General features: G+C 38.0%; 1 protein-coding gene across 19 annotated transcripts in view; it reads right to left on the reverse strand.

The window, feature by feature from the left end:
* Positions 1-222: 222 nt before the first annotated feature.
* Positions 223-21,212, reverse strand: part of CREM (cAMP responsive element modulator) — a 43,697-nt gene continuing 22,707 nt past the window's right edge. For 6 of the 19 annotated variants that reach the window (XM_030476031.1, XM_030475949.1, XM_030475958.1 and 3 more), the window contains 4 exons: positions 20,280-20,468; positions 11,691-11,847; positions 7,779-7,891; positions 223-7,568 (listed from right to left, as the gene is read on the reverse strand). In XM_030476031.1, coding sequence (XP_030331891.1) covers positions 7,528-7,568; positions 7,779-7,891; positions 11,691-11,847; positions 20,280-20,468 — 500 coding nt within the window. In that variant the 3' untranslated portion in view covers positions 223-7,527. The other 13 variants (XM_030475939.1, XM_030476021.1, XM_032919754.1 and 10 more) reach the window with 10 other exon arrangements.

The raw sequence follows: 21,212 nt of genomic DNA on the forward strand, positions 1-21,212 counted from the left end.
GTTTCACTTTACTGGGCATCCATCCAAGATCCCAGATAACTAATCTCTAAAATGTGACCTACATACTTGACCATTGTGCCTGTTCATAAGGGACACTAATTTTAGACTCTAATTTTCTGTTTGATCTACACACAGTTTATCTTGTGCAACTGCATAAATCCTTATAAATTAGTCTATTTTTTTCTGTATATGAAAGATTTTTCCAGGAGTAATTCAGACAAATGAAATTGCCCTATACCCTAACCAAAAATTAAGTTGATGTTGACACTGTTACTCATGTTTTCCTCTCTCCTAAATCTAATCTTTCTGCAGCGCATAATAAAGCCATGTATGCACTAGGTTTATTTTCTTAGAGTTTCAGCATTCTGGAATCAGACTTTTCACATAACCTGCTGTAAAGTGATTCTTGCAGACACTTTAGACTGGCTGTACAGTTGAAATTTTGTATTTTCAAAACCTTTGCAGGGGGCAGAGCAGTGCACAAGGAAAAGCTTTGACCAGATTTAAGGTCTGTTACAAAGCTTTAGAGCACAGCTTTGGTGATTTTATTACCGGGGTGCCCTTTTTGCTGGGGGGAAGCTTCTCCTACCTTCACATTTGAGCATATGCCTTTATTTTACCTTAGTACACTTGAAAAAGCTCTTTGAAATCCCTGTAGCCATTCCCTTAGCATGAAGTATGAACAAAGAAGAGTAACGAGTTCCATTTCCAAAGGTGGAAGCTGGCAACCTTTCTAGAGAAAAATTCAAACTTGAACATTGTTACCTAGGCAGCTGGGTCAAACTCTGCTACAAAAGCCATCAGTCCCAGAGATGACTTTGAAGGGAAAAAAAAAAAAGGCAAAACAAAACAAACTAAAAGGAGTTGACAGAAAGTGATGCTTGCAGAAACAAGAATAACTTGTTTAAGTTCCCTTATATCAAGTTTTGGGCGAATGTCCAGTAGAGAGCAGAGGTTCTGTTGTCAGTCATTTATTAAGGATATCTGGTATAAGTGCACCTATGAGTTGGCTCTGAACTGAAGCCTGCAGATAATGCGGTGCGTATTCGCCCGAGTTCTTTCTCCTCTCCCCTCCTATGTTTTCAAGTCAGACAGTGAGACCTCTGCTGTTAGTAAAAGAAAAGAGCTCAACTGTGGGAAAATCCATTTCAGATCCCCAGGGCGCTAATGGCAGATACCGGAGACCAAGCAGAAGACTTCAGCATTTGCAGGGCTAAAATATTGGCTAAAGAAATGTAGCACTTACTTCTTTTATTCCAGGAAGTGGGGAGAAGGGGAGGCATACTGGAAACAGAAGGGCTTTGTCTGTGAAACCAACTGATCTACTCGAACAGCAAGAGCTGATGTTAAATGTTGTTTGAACATAACATTTCTAACCTCAGGAATGCACCAGCCTGGGGAAGGGATATACAACCAGGTCTAACATGGGCCAAACCAGCTGCACTGGAAAAGCTGGGACAGCAAATCTGCTTTATAAGCTTTGCAGTCATGCGCTACAATGCGAGTGGATACTGACCCTCTCAGGAGTGTCTCAGTTGCAACATGAACTTTAAAAACAGCTTTAAACTGTGACCAAGTTAATATTACATTTATGACTGGAAATTGCATGGTATTAGTAACTAATTTAACTGTTAATTAGATTATATAAATATTTACATGAATCTCACAATAATATTAATTCTGAAACCACATATCTTTTCATTTTTCATAGAACAGGCCCATTAACTTACCATATGGAAATTCATTTATTGTTCTAGATCTCGAGATCACATCTCATGTATTTGGCTAATTCTCTTGAATGAGGAAAAGAAAAATCAGTTTAGGTGCTCAGTACTGGCTTCACAGGAGCTATGACAGAACACTACACAGTCCTGTGTATAACCTGTGCGTACAGCCAACCGCTTGCAGATGAGACTATGAGGTGGAATACACATATTCATGGTTGTAATGCAAAAGTGAGCAATTAGAAAAGTGAAATCTATCCAGCCTGAAGAATGGACTTCCTTCACCACTGTGCCTTTATCTTTTCCTGGTTTCTGTATTCCCACTTTGTATCCCCGCTTTCTATTTCCAAAATGGTATTTCCATATGCCTGAATTAAAATTGCATTATTTGATTTTCCTTCACTAAATTTCAAAAGATATTGAAAATTTGTCAATATGATTTTTTTTCCTGTTAGAAGGCTATCAAATTATAAATCACTTATTACTAGCTACACATTGATACAGGAGCAGCAGGAAAAATTAGGTTTTGTTCTCAATAGCCACAGAACACCCCACTTCCCATCACCCTGCCCTTGTATCATAGGATACAAGAAATACTTTGCTTCTGTAATATCACTCGTCTGCTTAATCAGTTTGGAAATAAAGTGTAGACACTTATACTCCACAAGGTGTCACTCTAAAACAGCTGGAAAAAACATCTTTTTGCTTTGAATTTAACCCAAAAGGTCAGAAATTACCAGCATTTCAAATTTAACCGAGTAAACTACCACCAGATTCTCTACTTAAAGCTATTACAATGCAACAGTAAAGGCAGTGAGTATTTTTTATTGTAAATAGTGTATTTCAAAGCCAGACTACTTTTAACATATTTGCCTAGCTGAAGTGTGCAGTATTGTCAGTAACTGTTCAAATCTGAGACAGCATCCAGCAAGTGTTTTATCTGGGTACATTCCACTGTCCTTTAGTTAACTACTGTTGGCTTAGCGAATAGGCAGAAACCAACTTCAGACCCAACAGCTTAGGTCTGCAAGGTATTTAAGCTTTTTAATACAATACACTTTCTCTAGAAACAGATTATCCTTTTAAATAAATACAGTGTATTCCATGGAAATTATGTTGAGCCCCCGCCCAAAACAAATAGTTGTCAGCAATAAAACTAAGGAAACCTCAATTCACTTGCAATCAGTGAATTAATTCTCTGAAATCTAACAGAAGAGAATTCCAAGTAGGTTTTCTTATACCTAACAAAGCTTACAATGTAGCTTTTCATTCTGTAAGTCCATGTCCTCTTTGGTAACTACCAATTTTCATGAGTTTGAGGGATCTTTGACATATCTATCAACTTTAACTGAAATCGACCATCAGGTTCAAAACATACTAGAAGAAATCAGACACAGATGAGTGCCTGTCATTTCATAGGAAACAAGATTAATACAAAGCAAGTGACAACTTCAATGGTAAAGAGGCAGGTGTGTAAGGATTTAAGCATTTTCTTGTTTGTACGGCAGCTGACAAACTTCTGAAAGCTTTTAGTTCATACAACCAGGACCTTTGAGAATTTAGTTCTCCAAAACTGATTTCATCAAGCAAACACCTCAGTATGCATAAAATGTAAAAATGTGTTTGGAGTTCTCTCGCTTCTGTAAGAATGAATGAAAGCTGGAAACATGATAAATACCTTGCTGAAAACAAACAAATAAATAAATTAAATCTTTAGAGAACTACTTTGGAAGAAGCAGACACTATGGTCCCAACTGGTTTTGTTAAACAACTCCACAGCAGCTTTTACCTGGTGTGAGCACAACCACTTGGGGGAGGGGGTGGGGGGGAGGGGGGAGGAGGGAGGAGGAGAGAGTGTGTGTAGGAATCATGAAAATGAGACCATTAAAAACCTCATTCGAGGCCATTTGGAAATTGTATTTTTGAAACTACAAAACTAAAACAATGGCTTGGCTAGGTAACCAGATTTCTGATTTGTGACATTTTTATAGTTATAATTCCATTCACGAGATGTATTAATCACACCCGATTCCACTGATATGGCTATTAAAGGAGAGGAAAAACCTCAGCAGTTACCATAACAAAGACACTTCCTTCGCTGTTTTTTCCATTCAAGTCAAACAGAATACAATGAAGTTATTTTTTTTCCTTAGTCTACACACTGCATTCAACTGCCATACTACCCTCTTTCTCTTTGAGACTTTGTGCATATACACAGCTTCTGCTTCATAACTATGTCTACCAAGCAAGTTGCAAGAAGAAAGCTCTATCTCTGAAGTAGGAAAAAACCAGAAACCTGAGAAAATGAACTGGATAAGATTTATTAGAGACAGAAAAAGAATTAACTGATTTTTTCCTACCTGCCATTGCCAGTCTACATGAGATACTATCAAATTGCCCTAGAAATAAACTATCTCATTTTCCTCAAATTTTTAAATAAAGCAAATATTAGAACTAACATAATTTTTGCTGAAATAATAAAATTATTCTTATCGCTCATCCAGAAGAGCCTCATAGTGCCTTAAAAAAAATCCCCAACCAAATTAAACTCCCTCCCCATAAGACAATGCTTTATACAGGAATGCTAACAATCAAAATGCAGCTACTTTTATCAGCTGCTGAACAGCTCAGCAGTCAATACATTCCTGTCATGTACACCCCCACATACATGAACACCAAGTGGATTTTAAGCAGAAGAAAAGTGGGCAAAATGAGTCAATCCAAACCAGAAGCTGAGCAGACCCCTTTGTTTTCTTTGAAGTGATACTTCATTCAGAAAAAGATCACACTGGATTTAGCTATTACACTGATGTCAACGGGATAATGGTACCAGATAAGCAATTATGTTTGATAAGGAAAGGAAAACCCTGGAGAACCAAGTGAGAGACAACAGAGCTTGCATTCCTTAGGACTGTATCAGTGCAGACAGAAAATTCTACAATTATTCTTGCAAACAGAAAAATCCATGAGAAGTGACAATCACACCTCCCACTCCCCAAAAAAACCCAACAATCAAACCAAACAGAAAAAAAAAAAAACCCCAAAGAACCCAAACCCACACCTACTCACAAAATATACTTATTTTAATCCCTTTTTTCCAGGTCACAACAGCTGAGGCTGTTTAACACAGTCAAGAGACAGCTCTGCCCAGATAACCTAGAGATTTCTCTTTGTAACTCTGCTCCCTGCTCCATTTAGATGGGGAAGAAAACAGCTATGACTCAAAGCTGTACCTTAAGAGGAAGCTGACTATTACATTCCTCATCACCCACAACTCTAGGACGCTGAAGACATTTTTCAAGAGACCATTTCCCCTGAGCTATGTGAAATTCTATTTGAAAAACAAAATAACATCCATGCAGTCTTGGATACAGCTTCCCGTAAAGTAAAAGCAGACCCTCCAGCTATCTGTTGCAAAGAAATCTGCAAACAGCTGCATGGCTTCAGCAAGAGTTTTGTACCGAAGGGATGCAGTTTTCTTATGGAATGAAGATCACAAGAATTTAAGTCTTTTTTTTCCTGGTACTAAAAAAACAAAATTCCTGGCTCTGATAAATCAAAGCTTGGGCAGTGCTCAGATTCTTTCGTAATAAACAAACTCGGATTCATTTAATGTTTCTGTACTAATACCATGTTCAAAAGGCCTTTTTCCTACACCACACTAGGCACTCTGCTTCACAAACCTGAACTCGAATCAGATTCCTTTGGAAATTATATTGGTATCCAGAGCTCAGAGCTATGTTTTTAATAGAGAAGTAGGTGCTTCCCAGCCTTGTCAAATGAGACTGTGATTGAGTAAGATAATTAAGACTGAACACCTCTTCAGTTGCTATTTGCAGATTCTTAGCAACCTCTGAGAGCAGAAACAGCACCAAATGTGGGAAAAGGCATTAGAACACCACATACATGCAACAAGGCAGAAGGTGTGTTTTGATCTTGTGGCTGAGTTCTTTGGAAAGAATACTGAACCCAAAGCCTAGTTCAACTGGGAACTGAAGTAGCAAAATGAGGACAGAGGGCAAGTCACAGTACACACATAAACCACAACAGCCACTGATACTGTGTTTCCTTGGGTATGTGATTGATAGCCAAACCCTTTCACAAAAAATAACAGTTTGCATGCTTGCACTGTACGATTTTAGATGATTATACTTATAGGAAGAAGGATGGGTCTATCATACCTATATCACAAAGAATGAGACATGAATAAAGTCAAAGGGACAGCTTTTCCAGTTCTTGTCACTGAAGAAAATACTTTGAGCTCAGTGTCTGATCCACTTGGTAATTCTCTGCAACAAGATTGTTTGGCCTTTTGATAAACCAAAACTGGTCAGAAAGCGAAGATACCGATAAAGTGCACAAAGCAGTTTCTCCCATCAAAATATATCCTCAGTAAAAAGAACAGTAACTGATTTTGATTAAGATTTACCCTAAGAAGTTCAATACAGTCATTATAAACTGACCTTTTCTTGGCCTGGTATCCAGAAAGTGGGTGCCATTATACAAACATAACCAGTTTTGCCCAGACTGTTAGGCAGCACAGCTCAAAAAATGCATCATAGTCATCTCCCAAGAACTTTAGCAGTTACAGATTCAGACCCCAGTCAAATTTCAGTTTCTTTCACGAAGAGGAAGAAGTAACAATTTCACCTTTTCTGCCCTTACAGAGGAGCACTAGCAAGCACAGGACTTACATGCACAAATGCAAGCTTGGTGGACAGGAATTCAAAAGTTCTCTTCTCATTCACAGCACATGTGCACCTACTCTGGATTCCAGTGCTGCCATACCTTCAGAAACATGACACTGATGTCAAATAAAATGAGTCCCACACCAATCTAAAACTTGAGGGCTATCATGACCCTTTAAAGAGGAAACTTAAGCTGAAGGAAGACTTAGTATGATTTATTTTCCTTTATAATCTAAATTAATTTGTGTATCCTAGCATATGTCCTATCTATTGCTTTAATCTTCTGATATACCGATATACAGAGACCCAGGCTCCTGCAGTCCCGTCTCACGTAAGTATTCTGGTATTATTTCTCTGACAAACCCCACTAGTACGCTGACTTTTCCTTCAAATCTTTGTTTACTCTCAGGGAATTCTCTCACAAAGTTTTCAATGTACATCTGTTAAACCAATTCACTACTGGATTTATTGTTTTAAGTAGTCATTTCTGCAGTAGCAATTTGACAACAGATTCTTGGCATATGTGCAGGCCTGCCTTTGCTCATTTTCAAATAAGTTATTTCCTTCACAAGACACATCTTGGTTCTAATTTACTGACTTTAATCTTAAATGTTCTTATTCATCAACAAACTCATTCTCACTTTAATATACAGAAATGTGTGTTGCTAATTCTGTCAAATTAATACTATACCAAACTGAATTACCAAGCATGAAAGAATTATATACATCATAAACTTTACTTTTTTCCCTAGTCTCAGTCTAAATGAGCCAAGTTCTGTGCAGTTGACTTTTCTGAAGCAGGATACTTTTCCCTGGTGTAGATAGACAGATCAAATGGGAGTTTTCCAGAATGACCAAACCCACACCAAGAGCATTTAGCTCCCATTATTAACAAAGCACCACCCACACTCAAGTAATTATTTAAATAAAAAATAAACATTAATCAAATGCTTTAAAAGTATTAGCAAAGGAATGACTGTTGACTACACAGATGTGGAATAGACAAGGACTTCTCCTATAAAATTGCCAACTACAGTTAGTACCAGATAGTATTGGGAAGATAAAGAAAAGCTTTTACTGCGGAGACATCTACTACATGCCCAAGTTTCTTCCTCTTAAGTTTCCAAATCCCTTGAGAGTCTGGAGCAATGCCTACCTGTAACAAAAAAAAAAAAAACAGATCCTGGTGACAGAGCCACAACAAACAATTTGCTGGACACTTGCTGCTGTCTAGAGGCTGCAACATGGACGTGCAGACTACTCGTCCAACTTCTAACAGAAACTTTGACTTCTGCTGACTTTAGCACTTAAGATGTATTTTCAGTGATGCAGATATTTCAAAGTTGACTTTACTTTTGTTCCAGACCTGCAGCAGAGCCTGTGAGCCCAAAAGGCAGCCCGTTTCCTTTTAAATCAACTGATGGGGCTGTGGGAAGTGAGAGATAACACCTCTTCTTGCAAATGGTCTCATGTAGGTACCTAGTGGGATTTTCAGAAAGATTTGAGAAAGTTATTCCAAGTACTTCAAGTAATTTGGGAAAGCAAAACAAACAAACAGATTAAATAAAATTAAAAAAAAAAAAAAAGATAAAAAAATATATATACACACACCCCCCCGACCCCACCAGCGTCAGAGTAAAGATTGGGTTAAACGTGAATTCAGTTCAAATTAAGTGAAGAAGTCTCAGTGACTTCAGTGATGGCATGATCCCATCCCTCCCCCCACTCCATACACACATACTTCCCCCCCGAAAAGCCAATTAAGTAGGAACTAAGCCTTTCTTCCTACCACATAAGTAAGGCAATGATGCTGCTAAGTTCCAGCAAAGCTCCCAAATACCCTGCTCATAGACTGTACTGGCCAACAAACAATTAGATCATTCCTGAATTAAAGAAGTACCCAGAAGCAATTCTGCATAAGCACTATTTTCTTTCAAAGCACAATGGAAAGTTGGCATGTACTTCATTCACCAGAACTGTAATTTGGTTTAAGCAAGGGTTTATTTTAAAGATCTTCAGCTCTCACCTACAGGCTATTCCAGAACCTTGTGAATCAGCAGATAGTTACTGTTTATTAGAAAGCCACCCTCTTTAAGTCATCTTTACTTCCTTCTCAGTATTTTGCAGAAAGCATAAAAAGAACTATATCATCAGCCTTCGCTATAGGCAACTGTCTACAACTGGCCAGAATCTAGAACATAAAGTATTTAGGATTCAATATTGAACTTTGATATACAGACCTCTAACAAATCAAATAGCCTACTACTAAAAGAAATTTAAGTAAATAGCAGCCCTACAACAGTCAGCTTCTTTCAGGTATTTACAATATACTTTACATCATGTCACGAGATCAGGTATACTCTTTTCTTTTGTCCTCTTCCAGATACTCATGGGTTTTAAAGTATCTCCAATAACCCGGTGTTTAAAGGAAATCAGACACTACACAGGTTAAACAACATGGTTCTATTAAAAACTATCTTTAACCATGGCACTCAGTGACAGCAATACAATACTTTTTCCACAAAGCAACTAATATAAAAATATGCCATAAAATCATCTGTAGACTAGTATGCTAGTACATATATGTAATCATAACATTCTTTTATAAACTCTTTCCTGAGATACCGTGGGTTGTTTGATTTTCTTTGTATCACTGGATGCGTTATCTTCACAAATCATCTAAAATAATTGTAAAATATTTTCTATGTGCAGGACACTGAGTTAACATGTAAAAAGTAGTATGTAAATATATGGCAAAGAAACAGCTCTTAAAAAGTATGCGCTTTTTTACTTTGTTGCATTTCTTTAACATTTGGCTCCTTGGGAGATGGAAGGGAGGAGCATGAAAAACCTGAAATTAGAGCTATGAATTGACAAAAAGCAGGAAAGCATTCAGGAATGTTAGGAGTTGGAATATAATATAAATGACACAAAAAAGAAAGCCATAATTCATGTTGGCTATGTATTGTCTTATAAAGCAACTGGTCATATTTTAGTCAGTTCACAGTATAATAAATATTTTTACTAATCTGTTTTGGAAGAGCAAATGTCTTTTAGGGTTTCAAGCTCCTCTATAAGTTTCTTGTTCTGAACTTCTAGCACTGCAACACGACTCTCCAGACATTTTATGTATTCTTTCTTCCGACGTCGACATTCTTTAGCAGCTTCCCTGCAAAAAGCAGAAGTAAAAAGTGCAAACAAAAAAGCCATTTGCATGCCATTAGAAAGCTCAGCAGAGTATGGAGACTATGACAGAACTCCAAATTTTGGAATATCTCCCAAATCAGTCTGAAAACACTAAGCAAAACTGGGTTCCACAAGGGCCTCAAGTGTCTCTTTCTCAAGTTCATATGGCAATCTGTAGAATTGCTTCCTCTCATGCCTTGATTTAAGTTCATAATAAACGAGGTCCAAATGAAAGACAGTTATTCTGCTTTATGACAATAAAGATCTTTGAGGGCCTTGAGTTCCTCAATGAGAGTCTTGTTTTGGTTTTCAAGCACAGCCACACGATTTTCAAGACATTTGACATATTCTTTCTTCTTTCTGCGACATTCTCTGGCAGCTTCCCTGGAACCAATACAAGGCAAATGACTACAGGAACAGCCACAATATGGCAAAGACTGGATAAATGAAATTACCTGCAATCCCTGCAGTTCCACAACAACAACAACAAACACCACCACCACCAACTGTTGGATTGCACAAACAGAACAGCAGGTAACAGCCATAAGCAATAACAGTTAAAATACAATTCAAAGGAACTAGAACTTGAAACAAATTCATCAACAAATACAAAGATGGAATTGATACACAGAGGAACTAAGAAAAACAGTGAGTAAATGATAACGTATTGACTTGAATTGTACTAACAATGAAGACTGAAAACAGCGTTTCTTCTTCCAGTCACATTCCATTTTGTGTGCTTATCAGTATTATCTTCTGCAATCAAAATCTTAAAATTAAACGAAAGAATTTACTTTCAGAAAATACAAGCATAACACTACTCTCTTCAGACAAAAAGCTACATGCCAAGCTTACAACCTGTTGTCATTTCTTTACTTTAATGTAACCATCTACAGCAAAATTTAAGTCCAAACAAATACAATCTACTAGCATTTTAGAGCTGTCTACCCGGGCACATTTCAACCACATGCATCTGGGTTTTACTTTTTGCTGCTGGCGAATGGCAGCATGGAGCCATTCTCATAGCTCTGCTCAGCATTCTCTTATATTGAAGCTAAACCGCTTTAGGTAGTATTTTCAGAAGCATGTGACTGAACAGGCATTCAATTCCAGAATAAATTTTAGAAGTACTGGGAGTTCACTCCTTTAAGATCTTGGAACATGATGAAGTGTCAAATTGTGAGAGTAACTTTCCAGCAAGTTATACGAGAGAGAGCGTAGATGCTAGTATTAGAACTGGAGAGAGGAGAAACAAAAGGAAGCACAACAATGCAGCGATCTTCATGAGTAATTTAAAATAAAGGACAGGCATGAGAGCAAAGCAATACCATTAATTTAATCATAAAGCAAGTGGCTATTCAATGCATTAGAGATCTGCATAGCAGACTACTTCTTCCATTAGTCTAACTGCCACTGATTGCAGTAGCTACGGATTTAAAAAAAGGAGAGTCCCCCAAGAACAGCAAGAAGAATGCACAGAGAAAGACTGGCAGTTACAGCACACAGTCAAGGCCATGCCAACTAATTAGAAAAAATACAGCCACCTCACACAATATGCCTCACAAAATGACAGGGGCACTGCACAGTAACTTATCCCAGTAGCCAATTATTTAGGAAAGCCTATAATTATCATTCCACCCTAGAATAAGTCCTCTTCACAGCATCATTAATGGACAGCTGCTAATGAGATCCTCAGATATTTTCCTAACCAATTCTTTGCTGGGATGTTTCAAGATGAACAAACCCACACTGGTCATTTTACTGTTGGTGGGGCAGGGGGGAATTCAACACCAAGTACACCTCCAGATCATCATAAAAATTACCAGAAAGGGACAACACTAATACTGATTTCTGAATTTCCATAATATTTTCAAACTAAAAATCCATGGTGATAAGGTCAACTCTGGTTTTCCAGAGTTAACAGCCAATACACAATGCTATAAGGACGTGGGATGACTGACAAGTTTCTTGCCTTCCCTTCATCACTCACAGGCAGTACTCATGACCTTAAGAAGAAAGCTTCATTCGAATGTTTTGGGGTTGGGGTTTTTTTTTTTTGCAACACTGGCTATTAATTGTGATATAGTCTTACCTATTTTTCATAAGTCTCAGCTCTCTCTTGCGAGTTGCCTCTTCTGCCAGTTGCTGAGGGCTATGCAAAGTCCCCGGTGAGGCTGCCATTACCACTCCCTGAGGTAAGGTAGTAGTGGGAGTTCGAATCTGGTAAGCTGGCATGTCTCCAGTGGCAGCTGTATAAAAGAATCATATTTTAAGATTTACGGCAAAAAAAAAGAACTATGCAAAAGTCTGAGAATAACAGATTTCTTTTGAGGAGTATCCAGGATCCCTGCTACATAAAACATTTCATAGGCCTGTCATGTCACAACTACATTTGTTATCTTTCTAGCGTTTATTTCCATGCTGTAAAATAAGTTATCTAAATTGCTCTAGCACGTGGTCCCACTAGCCAGCCAGACTGAAGCCTGTGAAAGCTTCCACATGGCTCTTTTCAGACAACATAGGGAAAGCTGTTTGAAAAACACTGACAGAGCATCCACACTTATTTCCTGTTTGCACAATCCTGCAAAAAGATGGTCCTGCTGTTGCAGCCACTGAAGTTTATATATATGCTACCCCCTGTCCTCCAACAGAGGCTTCAGAAGTCAACTTTCTCCTCTTTCCCTTTGATAGCAACAGCACCAGCCTTTCCTCCCTTTAGAGCAGCAGCTCGGCAACCCTTGGAAAACCAGTGAGAGCTGCTGTTGCCAGAATGAAAACAAACAGAGAAGTGCTCACAGTGAAGAAGGGTATGTTCCTTAAGCAAAAGGACCACAAATGGGATGCTGAAGCATTAGCAGGCAAGAGAACGTAGTGGCTGTTTCACAGGAAGGGGTATAGTTACACAGTAAACCAGAGTGCAAAAGTTCATATTCAGCTCCTGAGCCTACTACAACTTTTGAGCCCTCCCCAAGCCAAATACAGACCTGAAATCCGACATGTTATTTGGAACCAATACCTTCCTGATAGTCTCCCTCATTTCTGTATTTCTGAGGTACTTCATTCCTACGTGATATACCCCAACTTTAAAATACTGTTAAAGTCCCAAATACTGTGTCTTGTCTGACACAGGGAGGGGGGAAAAAAAAAAAAAAGTATCTCTCTTCAAATTATAAGCAAGTATTTACCTATTCCTTTCCAGAAATATTTTATATTATCACACACCAAACTCCAAATTTTGTCATTAAAGCAACTGAACATAATACATTAAATTTCAGAGGCTTTTACATTATAATTAATTTATACTTTAATTCTTTAAAGCAACATTCAAACTGGTGTCATGGTTTAATACCAGCCTGCAACTAAGCACCACACAGCCGCCTGCTTACTTCCCCTCCTTCTCAGGGGATGAGGGATAGAATCAGAAGGGTAAAAGTAAGAAAACGTAGGTTGAGATGAAAACAGTCTAATAATTGAAATATAATAATAAGAATAATGATAAGAAAAAGAATTGTAATGAAAAGGAACATAACAAAAAGAAATAAAACACAAGGCAAACAAGTGAGGGAAATGAATAACAATTCCTCACAACCAATTGACTGATATCCAGCCAGTTCCTGAGCAGCAGCCCTTGGCCAGCTTTCCCCTCCACTTTATATGCAGAGCATGATGCCATATGGAACATTCCTTTGGCCAGTTGGGGTCAGCTGTCCCAGCTGTGTCCTCTCCCAGCTTCTTGTGCACCCCCCCAGCCTCCTCACTGGCAGAGCAGCATTAGAAGCTGAAAAGTCCTTGACTTAGTGTAAGCACTGCTCAGCAACAAATAAAACATCAGTGTGTTATCAACATTATTCTCATCCTAAATCCAAAACACAGCACTGTATCAGCTGCTATGAAGAAAATTAACTCTATCCCAGTCAAAACCAGGACAACTTGGAAAAAAATGTAGACAAAAACACCTTGGGGAGGCCGACAGGTACAGCAGTAAAGAGACATCAGTCAACTACAGGGAGGGGAAGAAACCTAAACCAAATAAAAATTTACAATTATTCTTATTAAGTTAATGCAGGTGCTTCACTAATTAAATACAATAAATAGGATCAAGCTGTGTTTAGACTACAATTCCATAGCCATGTCCTGAAATCATTATCAGCTTAAACACTTTACACCTCCCCCTTCTCTCCATCCTGCTGGTAAAAGTGTTTGTGGAATTACAAGATGAACTGGACCAGTGAACTGGCCTGGGTTACAGATAATCCCCTGGGGATGGGGGAGGGAGAGAGAAATCAGCCCAGGACAGCCCTGTGAGCGCTAAACAGGCAGCCACTCTGAACACAGGGCTTGGTGGCCTTGTACATCTAGAAGAAAATTAATTAACCCTTTCTCTAAGTTCTCCACATCTCTTAGCACTATGGAATTTTATTATGGAATTTTATAAACCCTTCAGGCTCACCTTTATGCTGGCCGTATTACATACATTTTATAGACTCTATGGTAAGAACTAACTTTTTCTATCATCCCTAGGTAAAAAAAAAAGAGATGTTATCTTGGTTTGCACTAGCTACAATGAATTAGAAATCCAGGTGAAGCATTTTGTAGATCAAGTCATGGGGAAAGGCCCATAACCCAGGTCACCTCAGCCTGGCAAGTCCAACTACTTTTTTGTCTTTGATTTACAGTCAGATATTAGCTAATAGGACTTACTGCTGCTGTTGCACTCGGTCCTGAGAGGACTCTGTGATCATGTACCTGCAACAAGACTTAACAAAAGTGAGTCCCTATCTCAGCTGGGATCAGCAAACACCACTAAGCAACATATTGCATGAATAGTTTCAGCAGGTTCCAGTAGTGTCTGTGCCTACCTAACAGTTGACTCATTTATGAATCTAACAATGTGGTAACAGAGATAAATAACCTTTTTGGTGTATAGACCTTGTAAACCCAGACATTATTGCAAATCAATTATTTCAAAGTCTGCAAATTTTTCTGTATAATAACTCCAAAAGTTACAATAAAATACTGTTTCCTCCAGAAAAGTCATTGGGAAAGTTGGAACAGGCTTTATGCAGGAGATGAGGGGATGTGGTGGTGGTGGTGTAAGATACCCTTGAAGAAAAAAAGATAAAATCACGGTTTATGTCTAGTAATGTATCTGCATATTACAGAGAAGGGTACCTTCCACTTCAGCATTTGAGACAAAAATCCCACACACCCTGATCCAGACTGACAAACCTCTGTGGCTGTTTCCAACAAAGATCCATGGAGATGTAAAGTAATTCCTGATATACCACACATGGGACTGAGACTGTTAGCAAAGCAACAAACCTGGAGATGCCATATTCCCTAACACATTGCTCCAGGTAATTTTTAATTTTTTTTCCCCTCCTTAAAATTGCAAGGGAGTAAGAAGTAGGTGAAAACCTGGAGCTTTGAGTTGAGACTTTCATAAAGGAAATTATTAACAGGAAGACAAAAGAACAAACAAACAAAAAACCAAACCCCATTTGAAAGAGTGTGTAAATACAGCTCTGAGAAATCAACAGAAAATAAAATAAATTTTTTTAAAGATCAACTACCTTGTATCAGCAGGTCCTTGAAAAAAGTAACTTACTGAACACTAGAGAGCATCCCAGCACTTGAGTTCTTTCAGTGACTATCCAGGAGAAAAAAAGCCCGATGCATGCTATGTATTAGTGCGTCTATTCTTCTGCAAGTCATAATGATGGAATTAGATTATCAAAGGGTTTTCAACTTCACCACTAAACTGGCTAAACAAGGCATGAATCATCACCCCTTTGAGCATAAAAAGCCAAAACGTCGATTTAGAGAAGATACTTATCTTGGATTAATGAAACAGTAGGTAGCAGCAATGCGCAGCAGCACGTAGGTCCCGGCTGCGAACCGGTTAACATTACAGATCTGCCGGAGGCAATTGACGAAGCAGAAAGGAACTGACTAAATCGCAGCGTGACTTGGAGCTGACGTCAATGTGTATCTTGTTTGGAGTTTAACTTTTCCAGTTCCCTACTGCAACACGATTCCAGGAAATCTAATGACGTCAGCCTTTTGAACTCAATTAGCTGAGGAACAGACCATTTTAACAGTGGAGGAGAAAACAAGCAGGCGCTACAATACTCAAAATCTACCACTCTCAAATTCCTTTGCATTCAGCATTTTCTTTAATAATGAAAGCACGGGGTTTATTCACAGTACTGAAACTGCACACCTTTTCTCTCTCAGCTCTGCTTAAGATTTTAGAGCTGAAACAGGCTTTAGAGTTTATTGCTAAACAAAAAAGCACTGTCATTTTTACAAAATAAAAACCAATTATAAACATAGTAACATATATGACCATCTCCACAATAAGATTAATTTAAGAGTGGTGGATTTCTCAGCAAAATCCTGCATCAAATAGTAAAGATTAGTTGTCTGAATCAATCTGTGCAAGAACTCATGCACCCCCCCAAACGAAACTGTTAAAATTGCCCTGAAATCCTGCACTAACTAGATATAATCAGAAGCTATTTGTACAGTTTGAAAGATGAAAGAGTTACAGCAACAGGTTCAAAAGAAAATGTCACAAATACCAACTAAGCACTGCTTAGACAGCCAAAAACATAATGGAAAAGACTAACAAAATTTTTACCTGTTTCATCTCCTGTTACAGCCATGCTGAGCGTCTGCACACACGATTCTCCCGTTCCTCTACCAGAGCTCAGCATGAAGTGTTCCAAACTAGCAAGCATGTGCAGGATTACAAGCAAGAGCACTGACATCACAGTGACCTCACTTGCTTACCGCTGTCATTAATATGCTCTGTCACTGGAACAGCTCACTGAAACTACAGCCCAAAGAACTCCCTTTCCAGTAAGCTTTTTTTTTTTTCCTTCTTCCATATTTCTATAAGCCTAGCTTTGTTCTTTGTCCCTGAATTATTCATAAAGCTAGAGAAAGCACTCACCACAAAGCTGCCTATAAAGCAAGACCTGAAAATTCACGGCACTGACTGACAGAAGTTAAAACACAGCTCTAGCATTCACAAATTAATCGAAATTAAAGTCATGATCAGATGGAAAACAGGGAAATTTTAAAAAGACATGCAATTGTTTTGATTGAAGCAGTTCTACTAAAAGGCAGAGACCTCTGTCAGAGAGACATGAAAGACAGGAAAGCTTAATAAGATGTAACAATAGCTAAATGAAAGGCTAAAACTCCTCACTTTGGGGGGAGGGCGAGAACCCACAACCCACTCATTTAAGTTAAAAGCTTCAGAAAAGATCGAAAAAAAGCTCCAACAAAGTCAGTCAACCTAAAGCTAGTGATTCCAGATGCTGTAACAGTAATTGTGGGTAAGGGCTACCTCTCCCCCATTCCCTCCTTTTCGAATGAAGTCCAGGAGATCTGGTTGACTTAGGGTTTTTTTAATTAATAAAAATACAAACCCAAAAACTCAGCTCTAACAGAGTTACTCTTTATTTACACCAATTTAAATGAAATTAGTTTCAGACCAACAGTCCAGGCACTGGTCTGTATGTAGGGCATAGCAAACTTCTAAGGCCTTTGTCTGAAATAAATTCAGAGCGGTAATTCATCAGCTGTGAACCTATGCCAAGGACAGCAATAATGGAAGGAAGCATCAGCGCAAAAAAAGGAGTGCCCTGTGACTACAGGACCACTTCAGGATCAGATAAATAGAAGATCAGAACTGAAGCACACAAGAAATATAAGCCTCAGATGACAAATACCACTGTGCATATCGCTGACCACATTATGAAAACACACATAGATCCCAACAGAATGATTTTTGATACAACTTTTTTACGCACATTCTCACTAATAATTAAACTCTTTTGCTTCAGCTGGAAAAAAAAATACCTTAAACTGTAATAGGAAACTGTTAGGACATCAGAACTGCCTCTGATGTTGCCTGCAAGTGTAAACTTGGAGCAAATGGAGTATCACTCAGTGGATCAACACCTTTAGTGCTTTTTATACTAATTCTTTTTCCCCATCAGAGGTTACAAAAAAATATCAAGCACAGGGTTTATGTGATTATTACACATTATTACATGAAATTCATCAATAAATATTTTAGAAAAAATATAAATACATACATTATCTGAAACAGATCTTTTCTGCCCTAGGATATTCGGGCATTTTGCCTAGGATACTGGGAGGAGGGGGTCGTTTGGGGGTTTGTGTGGCTTTGTTGTCATTGGTTTTGTTTGGGTTTTTTTGTTGTTGTTGCTTGTTTTTTGGAGCAGTTTGTTTTGGTTGTTTGGTTTTTATTTGTTTAGGGTTTTACTTCCATGGCAATTAAAATTTATATATCCAGAATCATTATAACAATATACATAAGTGGGAAGATTACCAAGCAGAATGTTGCTTTCCTATTATAATCTTTTCCCATTATAATCCCCTAATACCATAGTATCGGGTAAACAGTCAACTACAAACAGACTACAGACTTTCTAGCATGGGCAAGATAAGGACATATTAGAGACTTGTAAACCAAATTAATTCCATTGTCTCACCCCATCCTAAATAACTCAGGTTTGTTGACGACATTATCATAAAGAGATCTGTATTACCATAAACATCCTCAGGTGCTTTCATACTCTTTTTACGTACTTTTTTAATTAAAAATATTTTTTAAAAGATTTTCTAGTATCAACAGTGTATATACTAAGTTGAAACCTTTTACCTTCTCACATCCTCGAGTTCATGCTTACTTACAATTCCCTTTATATTTTTCCCTTTATATGTTAAACACCATTTTTCTTCTGTGTCAATAGCTATTAGCATCACTAAAGCACTGGACTTCTCTTGGGCCAAAGGAACACAGAATTCCAGCAAGTCAGCTTCTCTGAGCATGGACAGAGAACATATCAATTTAGTTAAAAGCATCTAGAAGCTTCCAGAAGCAAGATATAGCAGCTATTCAGTAACTGTCTCTGAATCCATTCTGGAAGTTTTCATCACAGGCAACACACTTAATGGGCTATGCCATCAAGGAGTTGAGCCCATCACTGAGACTTTAATAGAGAGGGTAGAGGACAGCCCTGCCTAAGGACAACCCTGCAGCAGCCTGTAAAGGAAGGCGAGTCTCATAAATGAAATTCTCAAGAACTGAAGAGCTGCCGGATAAAATCCTTAAGTTCTGTGCTTCTTCACAGACTGGGGAGATTTTAGGAAACAACTGAGGAGCTGCTCATTCTGCCCCACCCACACTCCACCCCTGAAGCTCTGAAGAATCAAAGCAGTATATACAAAACACTACAGTCAACCTGGAGAGACAGAGAAGTCCTCCGATTTAAGGGATGTTTATGCACATATAGAAAACATGTTAGACTCGTACTCAGAAAACATTAACTACTAAAGTGGGAAATTTGTTTGGGGGACAGCCAAATTTGGATCTTAAGGCTTTGCTAAATATGTATTCATAATAATATTTAAGGAAGATATACAGTACTCTCTGCATGTTGAAAGCTAACATTTTGGCTAAGGCTTTTTTTCATATTACAGTCCTAGAACGACCTTGAAATGCTTCTGCAAAGTTTTGGGAAGACAGTGTATTTCAGTGAAGAATTAACCAGAGGCAATGGAAGAATTCTAATTTGTATCATCATTTAGCACTGCCTCAACAAGTTCAGATATTTACAAGCTATTAGCTTTATTTACATCCTGGACTTCCTTTACAGCAAAGGGAGAGAAACAGACACTTTAAGACAGAATTTATTTCAAATATCCATGTTAGGGCAAAAATGGCACCTCAACCTGGATTTCACCAACTATCTCAGATACCTGTGTCTACATTTAGGCAATGACTCTCATCAGCTCCATGAACATATTTAAAGTTTTCCTAGCTCTTTTCACGGTTTATTTCAGATAGCTGTTCTGGCTTAAGAAAGCATTCCTACAGCCCTTCCCACTTCTCTGTGCCAATTTAAAAAAAAAATAAGGAAAATAAATTCCCTGTATCCTCCATGGAAGCCATCCATTTAGTGTCTCTGTACAGAAATCTCTTCCCCATTTTCAAAGGTTTTCCTCAGCATAACCCAAACACCAACCCTACTTGTGCTGGTATTGGTAAGAACCCAAGATACGTTTGGTTCTCAATCTCTCTCAGCATTTCCAAAAGGTTGGGAACAGGAAGGTTCTAGAATTCACTATTCACAGTTCATTTTGCACATGTGCGTGTTATAGTACCTACAAAGTGTTCTGCTGTGAGAAAACTGGCTTCAGTAAAAGATCTCCTTTCTGGTAACTACAAGAGTCATAAATTGCAAGGAAATTCTGCCTTAAACATATCCAAAGAACTTCAGAACTTCAGATTGACTAAATGCTGAAAAAGCAAACCCTAAATTAGTTTCATGTATCAAAAAAGATGCATTCTCAGCATCTCATTTCAATCTGTAACAGTGCCTTTACTGCAATTAAACATATCTCTCCAAGTCTGGACATGAGAACTCAAAGCAGAAAGTTATTTTATACTGTTATTTCCTCCTCATAACTTTTTTAATCAAAAGAAGTAGCTGCTTTACTGAAAAGAGAAACTGAGTCTCCTCCTAAGACTGCCTTTCATTTTGTTACACAGGTATAATACCAACACAAAATCAAAAGCCTTTTAAGAAAAATTGTTTTGTATGAAAAAACTAAAATGCAGTAGCCTAATGAAACATACCTTGAACAACAACTTGGCTTCCAGGAACAAAATACTGCTGTGTGCTATGAGGTGATTGTCCTGCATATTGCACAATGGTAGCACCTGGCTGAGGAGCTCCTGAATTTGTCATTCCTAATGTCTGTAGTCCATGGACACCATCAGAGGCTGGATTAGAAATCTGGATTGCACCACCTTGAGTTATAGTAACTAAAGACAAAAAGAAAAAGAAAAGTTAGGCAATAGAAAGAGATACAACACACATCAAAAAGCACATCTCCCTTTTTGAAATAAACACTGCCTGACAGGACACCTGGTCCTCACCTTGCTTAAAGATCAATTGCACAATACAACTTGCATAATGTTAATACTGATTTCCACAAATATAAAGCCTGTCATGTAGTACATGCCATGTGTGTAACAGATAAAAAGCAGTGTTCCACACATTTTACCTCTATGCTTTCAGAAATATTAACTCTCCTAAAACAGTTTTAATACAAGAAAAAATAAAAATAGTACCTTATAGGCATACAAACGCTAAACTAAAAAAGTAAAAGAAGAAAGAAAAAACCCAACTATGTTTATCAACACCCACAAAACAAAACCCAGAACAAAGGAAGAGCATCTAGACATAGAAAGAGCTTCACAATCCTTTGCTTAGTGTGAGAGAAACTCTAGCCCGACAATGTTTTTCCAAGCTGCAAAGAGTTTTTTTATATAAAAAGAGAAACAGAACAAAGTCTGTGATTTTTCCCCCATATAATCAGCAATATGAAAGATACAATTACACTTTCCCCATTAAAAAAAAAAAATCATACTTTGTTGCTCATCATAATTATTTAAGACAAAAATCAAATTCCCTACAGATGTTATTAATTGTATATACAATTGAAATTGGCATTGTCCTTGTTAATAGCAGAAATATCATAGAATGGTTTGGGTTGGAAGGAACCT

Source organism: Strigops habroptila, chromosome 1 (assembly GCF_004027225.2).
Source record: "Strigops habroptila isolate Jane chromosome 1, bStrHab1.2.pri, whole genome shotgun sequence".
NCBI lineage: Eukaryota > Metazoa > Chordata > Aves > Psittaciformes > Psittacidae > Strigops > Strigops habroptila.